The sequence below is a fragment of the Tachysurus vachellii genome, chromosome 3, assembly GCF_030014155.1.
Source record: "Tachysurus vachellii isolate PV-2020 chromosome 3, HZAU_Pvac_v1, whole genome shotgun sequence".
NCBI classification, from domain to species: Eukaryota; Metazoa; Chordata; class Actinopteri; order Siluriformes; family Bagridae; genus Tachysurus; species Tachysurus vachellii.
The window spans coordinates 4,917,446-4,927,180 of NC_083462.1; the positions used below are offsets into that span (position 1 = coordinate 4,917,446).

Consider the following 9,735-nt stretch of genomic DNA (forward strand, 5'->3'; position numbering starts at 1 on the left):
CTACTGATCGGAAGGTCATTGGTTCGAATCCCAGGTCCACCAAGTTGCCACTACAGGGACCCTGAGCAAGGCCCTTAACCCTTAATTGCTCAGGTGTATAAACTGAAATAAAAATGGAAGTCACTCTGGATAACAATTGAAGCACCACATTTGCATGACAGATCAGTTTATAAAGTAGACATCTCAACATGTCTCTGCTTTATTTATTTATTTATTTATTTATTTATTAGTTTTCAGTGTGTCTGTGACTATCACAGTGACAGAGACAGTATTTTTGTTAAGGACAGAAAATATTACTTTAATTGAATTAAGCACAATATAAGAACACACGCAAACAAACAGGTCTGGTTTCAGGTTGTCTTTAAAGCTTCTTAAATCAGAGAATGTAATATTATTATTATTATTATTATTATTATTATTATTATTATTATTATTATTATTATTATTATTATTATGATTAGTAATAGTATTAGTAGTAGTAGTATTATAGAGTAAAAGCCATTATTATGCAAAGAATATATTCATGCAGTAACTGGAAGTAAAATTTATCAATGCTGATATACAGCAATAAGAAAGAAGATGTAAAGATTAAATAAAATGTATATGTTAAAAGTCACAAAGCTGAACAGGTCATAATCATATATACCCTTTAAACCCAAATGCATTAATTAGTTCTAACATACTGGCAATAATAATAAACAACAATAAACAAGAAAGATTAATAAAAGATAAGTTCACTTAAATAATCAGATGCTATCAATGTTACAGCTTAAGAAGTTAACAAGAGAATTCTGTCAATGCAAAAAAATCAACATAATGTAGTTGTTTTTTGTTGCATCTTTTCCAATGAGATGCAGTTTGTGATGGAAAAAAGGCTACTGGATTTTAAAGATGGTGTCAAACTCCTCATCAAAGATCTTTTTCATTTTGGCTCCCATTGAGTCAGCATTGTCCTGTACGCAAACACACACACACACACACACACACACACACACACACACACACACACAAACACACACCAATCGTTTTAGGTAATAAACAGAAATAACTACAATTTGCTACAAGGAAATAATTGTGATAAATGTTTGAGACGTGATGATGAATACATGACCAAATTATTATTGTTTTTATATCCTTTTTTTGCTTAAACAAATGAAAATATAATAAAAAAAATCTTATTGTGTCTGTTTTCTGAAACATTCCATGCCACTGTATGAATATAACAAACTACAATGGACATAAATGTCACTAAAAAGATTTCTTATTGTTTTTCCCATAATTTATACACAATGCAATTTCACACTGAAGCAGGAAAAAGTGTCAGACTCTTCATGTCCTTTGTATATTTATCTGTATCTTACATCGTGAAAGGCTTCGTAGTTTTCAAAGATGAGATTGATGTCCTTCACAAACTCCCTCACTGTTGTGTACTTGTTTTTCTCCATCTTGCGCCTTACTTTGTTCAGCCAGCTGGGTTTAGAAATCACACTGCTGACGCTCTCCTCCTGCACAAGGACATGTTTACACAAAAGCCAGGTGAAGTAACTTGTCTAGTGAAGGAAAATCAGAGGTGACAAACCTCAGGGCAAAAATAACCTTTACTTTCATAAAACTCTCTTAACATATGGTTCTAAAAATAATGAGTGAGAATGAATTTAAAATATTTTCTAAAATAGATTTCTTCTTGTAGAAATAAATTATTTATTATTATTATTATTATTATTATTATTATTATTATTATTATTATTATTATTATTATTATTATTATTATTATATTAATTTTATACATATATGAAACGTGTAGCCTTAAAAAGTTCTTACAGTTACTGAGGGATTGTGATGAAACTCATGCTTGGTATCCGTTTTATATAAGACCATCAGCAAATACTCACAGCGCTGATGAAGGAAAACAGAGACAATTTGAGCCATAGCAAAGTGTGCTTTCTGTACGTGTGTGTGTGTGTGTGTGTGTGTGTGCGTGTGTTTGTGTGCATGTGTATGCGTGCATACTTGTGTGTGTGCGTGTATGCGTGCATACTTGTGTGTGTGCATGCGTATGTGTGTGTGTTTGTGTGTGTGTGTGCATGCGTGAGTGTGTGTGTGTGTGTGTGTGTGCGTGCATATGTGTATGTGCATGTGTTTGTGTGTACCAAGATGTTTCTGGTAAAATGACTGGCCAAAGCTTGTTCCTTGCTCATGTGAGCCCACTGTTCCTTTCTGGCCTTCAACACACAGAAAGTACACATCCTATTGATCCTGCACACACACACACACACACACACACACACACACACACACACACACAAATGCTTTATTAGCACTAGGAACCTGACAGTATATCGCTAATTTTTTGTAGCACCTTGAGTTTAGAAATTAAAATGTTTACTTCACTCAGATCTTTTTTTTTTTCTTATACTCACCCAAATGTTTTGTCCTGCACAGTTGGTACGTGACAGAGATGATGGAAAGCTCTTGGACACTTGGTACAGAACACCAACTTTTCTCCATCATTACAAATGAAGCACAGATCATCTTTATCCTGGTGCAGATACACCATTTTTAGAAAAAAGACATCATGGTCTGTTATTTTTAAAATGCTCCACCTCTGTCTTATATTTCCATTAAACGAGCCTGTCTTCTGAGTCATTGGAATGTTATAAGGGGTTTTGGACTCACTGGGTTTTTAGGACAGCACACATGACAGCGACATTCCAGTGGATGGAAATCCAGGAACTTCATCTGAAAAAAGAAAAAAAAAATCCCAAAACATATGAGGTCCTTCCTTACCTAATGTGTACCTAATGTGTACCTAATGTGTCTAGCTATTTTAACGTATTCAAGACAGAAGAAACAGGAAGTTCATGCTGAATACAGCTTTGATATACTGTAGCATATTCACCAGGGAGCCAAGGGTTTTGCCGTGACACAATATATTTTTCATCCAGTCTCCATCAGTCAGAGGTCCTTGCTTTACAAACTCCTCAGGACTGAACCATCGCTCCTCTGTGCGGATGCTCTTACTGTGTGGTCCTGCAGCACAAACAATAACTGACCACATACTGGGATATATGCTTATAACATCCATGTTATTATGTCTATTATCATTAGTCATGCTGTCTTACTGTTAACCTATTTCTAATTGATGTATTATCATGTCTATTTATTTGCCACGTGTTGCGTTTAGCTTCTTGTCTCTTTTTTGAGTTGTCCCCCCGTTACGTACCTCTAAATCTGCATTTATGTAAAACACCAGTGACTGAACCACAGCTGACAGGTAACTCTGTAGCCTCAAACTTAGACAAATCCTCTGTCTCGCTGAGGTCATCAGAGTCTTCACTGAAATTACTAACAGAGTCTTTACTGGAATCATCTGGAATGACTAAAAAACAGTAATAAAGCAAAAACATGCAAACATGTGATGAGAGAGGATTTAAGTGCAGTATTATGTTTTGAAACAAGAAATGCTCAAGAGAAAAGTTCCTATAGACTGAGAGCAACTACAAAATAATTGTTTTGTACACTCTTTGTTTTCTTTTGTCACAAATGATATAATTGTTGATAATTGGTTATTATGTTTTATTTCTTTATGTTTTTTCTAGTCCCACATATTAGGTGACCTTATCAAGTCATTCCCAGTGCTGAAGTGGAAGTGGAAAGGACACATTTATTAAGGGAAATGTATTCCAGTGAGGTTCAAATCTGAACTCAACACTCAAGTGCATTTAGTACTGAGATTTTACATGCAAACCTCTTGAAGGTGGGTATATCAAGATAAATAATGATCTATCTATCTATCTATCTATCTATCTATCTATCTATCTATCTATCTATCTATCTATCTATCTATCTATCTATCTATCTATCTATCCCTACAAATTCTTACAGTTTCTATTTCTATCATTTTGCCATAAACATACTATGAATTCCACAGCTGGAGCTGGACACAGAAGAAGGACCTGCATCCTCCTCTTCTGTCTCATCAACACTCTTCTTTCTCTTTGTTCCACATTTCTTTTGCTCTACCTGCTTTCCCTCATTTCCTGTCGGTTTCTCTGGCCAGGGCAGGTTTTGATTAAGGAAGACAGATCCTAAAAACAGACATAATGTTCTTAAAGATAATATTCTGGATATAAAAAAGCAAGTCATACCATATGAGGAAAAATAAAATTGAGTGACTGACTGTTAAGGCTGTCTTGTATTTTCCGCAGAAAAGGATATTTCAGCATGATGTGCTCCTTAAACACACAACTCCAAAACTCCTTTATTTTATTTGGCTCCTTCTCCAGGCTTTTCAAAACCATATACACAGCATTCTGCCTTCTGTCCATACTTTTCATCTTTATTACCTTCTGCTCAAAGAAAGAAGCAGTTTGTTAAAATCAGACAAACTCCACTGTGCTGAGACTCAAGAGAAGCCTTTAATATAGGAATTCTGTGCAATTGTTGGTTTGAAATCATATTAGTCATTTTGTAATATTCTCACTAGACTCTGACAGACCTTTTATTCTACAACTTTCTCAACAGTGCAAAACTCTACATCAAGCCATTTTCTTTTTGAAATAAATGCTAAATAAACAAGTTAGACAATGAAATGTAAGAACAATGCAGATAATAAGTGGATGTGGGGGGAGGGACTAATATCCTTAAATTATTTGCATATTCAAATTTCACTCACAAATCCAAGTACAATGCTTTCACTTTATAGCTCTTTTAATATCTAGAATACATCTTTCAGTATGTTACCTGGTACTAGTAATGTCCAGTAATTAACACTGATCAAATATTAAGATCCACTAAACATTCTACATCTAGATTTATTGATGAAGTCAATCATTCAGGATTAAGGTTTAAAAAAAAAAGCTCCTCAAATTCAGGAATGTTGCTTGCTTGCCTGGTAAAGATCCTCAGATATCAGACCGTGGTCTTCGAGATGGTCGAAGAAAAGCTGTGGGTCTTCCATCCGAGATGATATCTCTGTCTTCTTGTGGCGAAAAAAAGTAATCAGCTGCTCTAATGGAATTAATACCGCTTCACTGGATTCATCTGTCTCTGCACTGGCCTGTGGCCCTAACAGAGACAGGAGGATCAACACAAGGTTTGTGCAATATCATTTTTTGATATTGTATTTTTTAGTACAGTTAAAGGATCTCTATTAATACTATAATTACATAACATTTACATTTACAGCATTTTGCACACCACACACAACACCTGAACATCAACGCAGAGAAGCGTCTCGGAGTACTTGCTTCCGGACTACACTCCCCAACATCCATCACCGACACTGATTACACCGCCACCTGTTCCTCATCACCGCTCGCTACTTAAGCTGCACTTGAACTTCACCCCGGTGCAAAGTCTCGACTTGTTACTACAGTCATTCTGAGCGTTTCCGTGTTTCTGATATTCCGGTTCCGATTCTGTTTCTGATTATTGACCTTTCTGATCGTTTGCTGTCTGTCCCGACATTCTGCCTGTTTACCGTGGCCGTTCTCTGTCTACCCTCTGATATCCGTGTTTGCCTGCTCTGACCCTGCTTGTCTGACTCTGTGTGTGCATTCATTAAAAACGCTGCAAATGGATCCTCATCCTCAATGGATCCTCAATACGATGCCTCCTTACAGGAGACTTCACCGCCAGAAGAGCCAGCAGCTGTTATTCAGCTTGCAACCCAACTCACCGGCCAAGCGCAGCAGCTCGCCGGCCACCACCAACAGCTGACGCATCTCACCACGCTCACCCAAAATCTCGCCGCAGCGTTGCAGAGCCTGCAAGGAGCTACCGGAGCACCGAGCCCTCAGCTGCCAGCAATGGCTCCTCCAGCTGCCAAGTACCCCGCTCCCACAACCACCAGCCCCCGACTAGCCTTTCCAGAGAAGTTTAACGGGGATCCCGGGAAGTGCAGGGGCTTTCTCATGCAATGCTCACTCTTCGTGGTGCAGCAACCAGCTTTGTACCCGACCAAGGCCAGCCACGTAGCCTTTGTCTGCTCGCTACTCACCGGCAAGGCGCTGGACTGGGCCACCGCAGTGTGGGGAGAAAACGCCTTCCCCACCTTCGAGATTTTCCTCGCGCAGTTCCGTAGGGTCTTCGACCACTCCGCCATGGGAGAGAGCGCGGAGGAGGCTTCCTGGGACAGGCTGGGAGGAATGCCCCCTGAGACTACTATACCGCAAGAGCTTAAATCCGGACCTATAAGCCGAACTCGCCTGCCGAGACGAGCCTAGCTGAGTTTGTGGATCTCTCTATCCAGCTTGACAACTTGATGCGCTCCTACCGAGGCCCCGCACGCGCTGCTGTGCGCTCTGCGCACCCCGAGAACCCCGAGCCTATGCAAATCGACTTCACATGCCTCACGCCTGAAGAGCGAGCGCGCCACTTCCACCACCAGCTCTGTCTCTACTGCGGGGAACCCAGACACAGACTGTCAACCTGCCTGACCAGAACACCGAACAGGTGTAATAACCCGATGAGTCGAGATTCTGTCATCCATCAATCACAGAACTGCGCTCAGATCAGCGTACAACTCGAGGTGTGAGGAGAGAGAATTAAACTACTCGCTCTTATCGACTCGGGCGCAACAGGGAATTTTATGTCTTGGAAATTCGCGCACAGCCATAACATCCCGGTAATTCCCTGTGTTTCCCCTTTAGCAGTGGAGGCGATAGACGGGCGGCCGCTTGGAGAGGGACACATCACACGTCTCACCAGGGACCTCAGCCTACAAGTGGGGGACCACCATCATGAGCGCATCTCCTTTCACATCATCCATTCCCCCAGACACGCCCTCATCCTCGGATTACCCTGGCTCAGGCTCCATAACCCCGTCATCTCCTGGCCCGAACTATCAATCTCGAGCTGAGGCAGGGTATTTACCTCACACCACCGAGCCGCGGAGGGGCCGCTCCAACTAAACACGACGAACATCACGCCTTCCACATCTGATATCCCTGAACTCCCATCCGAGTACCAGGACCTCGCAGAGACGTTCAGCAAGACCAAGGCCACTGAATTACCGCCACATCGCCCCTGCGACTGCGCCATCGAACTCATGCCAGGAGCGACACCGTCTAGAGGGAGAATTTTTCCCCCTCACAGCCGGAATCAGCGGCCATGAATGAATACATTGAGGAGGAGCTGAAGAAGGGGTTCATCCGGCCTTCTTCATTGGCAAAATATGAGTCCTGTGTCATCCTCTGTCTCATCAATGCTTTTCTTTTCCACTCTTCTGTTGCTCTGCCTGCTTTTCCTTATTTCCTGTCAGTTTCTTTGTACTGATGAGTTTTTCATTAAACAAGAAAAATCCTTAAATGACTTTGTACATGAACATATGATCCAGAAAAAGCTTATATCCTAAATATTGTCACTGAAACTTAAATCAAAGCTTGAAAATAATGCATTTAAAAAACAATCAAAAGCCTGCTTAAGCAAAACGGTCATGTGAATCCATGGAGTCTAATGATGAACAGAGAAAGGGAAGATAAATTGATGTCTGACCATTCAGAAGGCTGGTTTGGAGCTGACGCAGTAAAGGATTTTTCTGCAGGATGTGTTCCTGAAACACACAACTCCAGAACTGCTTTATCATCTGTCCTTGCTCATTCGCCAGCCAGTCCAAAATCTCATACAGGCTTTCCTGCATTCTCTGCTTACCTTTCCTCTTCATTACCTTCTACAGAGAGAGAGAGAGAGAAAAAGAGACAGATGGAGAAATGGCAAAACATAAATATAAATTATGGATAAATTATGGCAAAACATAAATATAATGAAATATATATTTTTCAAATATTTAGGATGTCAGTCAGTCGTTGTTTATTATAAGAACAGTTCCTTTTGTTGTATGTTTAGGTTTCATGTTGTAGTTTGTAACATTTCTCATTTAGGTAACATTTAGGTGTTTCTACACCTAAACAAGGTGTGGTTTCCACACCCACATCACGCAGTTTCCGTCTCACACGGACAGAGAGAGAGAGAGAGAGAGAGAGAGAGAGAGAGAGAGAGAGATATTTATCTGACAATGTATTGAATTGTTGAAGTGCAACATTAAAGTGATTTCACTGAACACACTGACCCTGAAGATATCTTTAATGAATGTTAAATAAACAAAATAAAAATATAAAATATAAAAATAAAGCCAGTCTGATGTAGGAAGTAAGCTGAATCATATGCAGTAGAGTCCTTGCATTATGCTTGCTGTAATTTCCTTTGAAAATGCCTTTACAACGCTTTCACTTTCTGTATCATGGTCAGACATTACAGATACTTGTGAATAAATGTTTACAACCGCACACTGAACACTAAAACACACTGAAGTGTGCAATATTATGTCAAGCCGTTATTAAAATAACTTATTGAGTTGTTGTACAATACACAACATTTATCTTGTATTCTTGCCTCGTAGTGATCGTCAGGTATCAGCTCGTGGTCTCTGAGAATCTTGAGGAACGTGTGAGGATCGTTCACGTACGAGCAGATCTCCGTTTTCTTGCAACGAAGAAATTTAATTAGATTCTCCTGGGGTACTAAATCCAGTAGAATTTTGATGTCCATTTTTTGATTCTGAAAAAACAAACCAAAATGTGAAAATGTGAGGTCTGAGTTTTAAATGTAAAATGTAACACATTTTAAACAGAAGTTTTAAATGTAAAATCCAAAAAAGTGTGAAACAAGCATTAAATGTCCAATAACATACAATAATGCACTTGCACAAAGCTAAAAATGGAAACCCGAACTAAATATGAATAAAATAAAACAGAATTGCATCATGTTGTTTATTTATGTGGCATATAAGTGAAATGGCACCTATAGTAGCTTCAACAGTATACAGTAAAACAGCAGCTCGGGCAGAGCAGAATAAAACAGAATAGACATAAGAAACAGATTGAAATGCAGTTAAAATACTTACCTTTGTGATCCTGAATAAGACTAAGTGAGAAGGGAGGATTTGTTACAGAGAAGTGAAGTGACTTTAATAACCAATAAGAGAGCAAGGGCGTAACCTGTTGTGTAACCAGTTATGACCCAATAATAGTCTATGAGTATTTAGGGAAGTAACACTCAAAAAAAAGGAAATTATTCCCAGGAGTATGTGTGAAAGGGTGAAGACAAAACACATATTCAAACGATGTGAAAGTTTATTAATCAAAATATTACAGTAAGTGAATATGTTATATACAAATAGTAAAAATAATAATAATAATAATAATATTAATAATAATGTGGAATAATAAAGACGGTGAAACTATTGACAGTATTTACAGGACAATTAACGAAAGGAGAGGTACGGGGGAAAAGGGACGAGAGTTGTGCTAAAGGAAATGTAAATGTAAAATAAATTAAAGCTGCAAGCAGGGTTCAAGCGTTTAAGGAATTTTACTGAACTTATTTCATTGACATTAAGTAAAAACTTATAGAACTTGCAAAAGTAGTTTTTTAAATATACATATTTGTTATATATTTAATGAATGATTTGATTTACAGCACTGGTTGTACAAGCAAAGTGGTTCAGAAAACTTAGACCTAACAAATGATATGAAGATGATTTTAAAATGTTTAAGTATAAATTCCTAGGAAAAAACATGCTGAATAGAATGAGCCAACGAGTGATCCTCTGCTGCCATCTAGTGGTTTTTATAGCTAATGCAATCCATTGGAAATATATGGTTTATATATCTTTTCAACAATTATAGTGCACATCACATTATTCACTTATATTATACAGGTCACTTGTATTAC

The 9,735-nt window shown here is 38.6% G+C and overlaps 1 protein-coding gene across 1 annotated transcript; it reads right to left on the reverse strand.

Annotated features, from left to right (window-relative positions):
* Window positions 1–219: 219 nt before the first annotated feature.
* On the reverse strand, window positions 220–8,966 carry LOC132842661 (nuclear body protein SP140-like protein). The gene is made up of 14 exons (XM_060865457.1): window positions 8,906–8,966; window positions 8,395–8,559; window positions 7,498–7,672; window positions 4,892–5,067; window positions 4,181–4,349; window positions 3,918–4,088; window positions 3,224–3,379; window positions 2,900–3,030; window positions 2,677–2,739; window positions 2,421–2,539; window positions 2,151–2,256; window positions 1,822–1,896; window positions 1,362–1,505; window positions 220–953 (listed from the first exon to the last, which is right to left on the reverse strand). Exons 2-14 carry the CDS (start codon window positions 8,548–8,550, stop codon window positions 876–878), a joined length of 1,719 nt encoding a protein of 572 aa, XP_060721440.1. The 5' UTR covers window positions 8,551–8,559; window positions 8,906–8,966; the 3' UTR covers window positions 220–875.
* Between the last annotated feature and the right edge of the window lie 769 nt (window positions 8,967–9,735).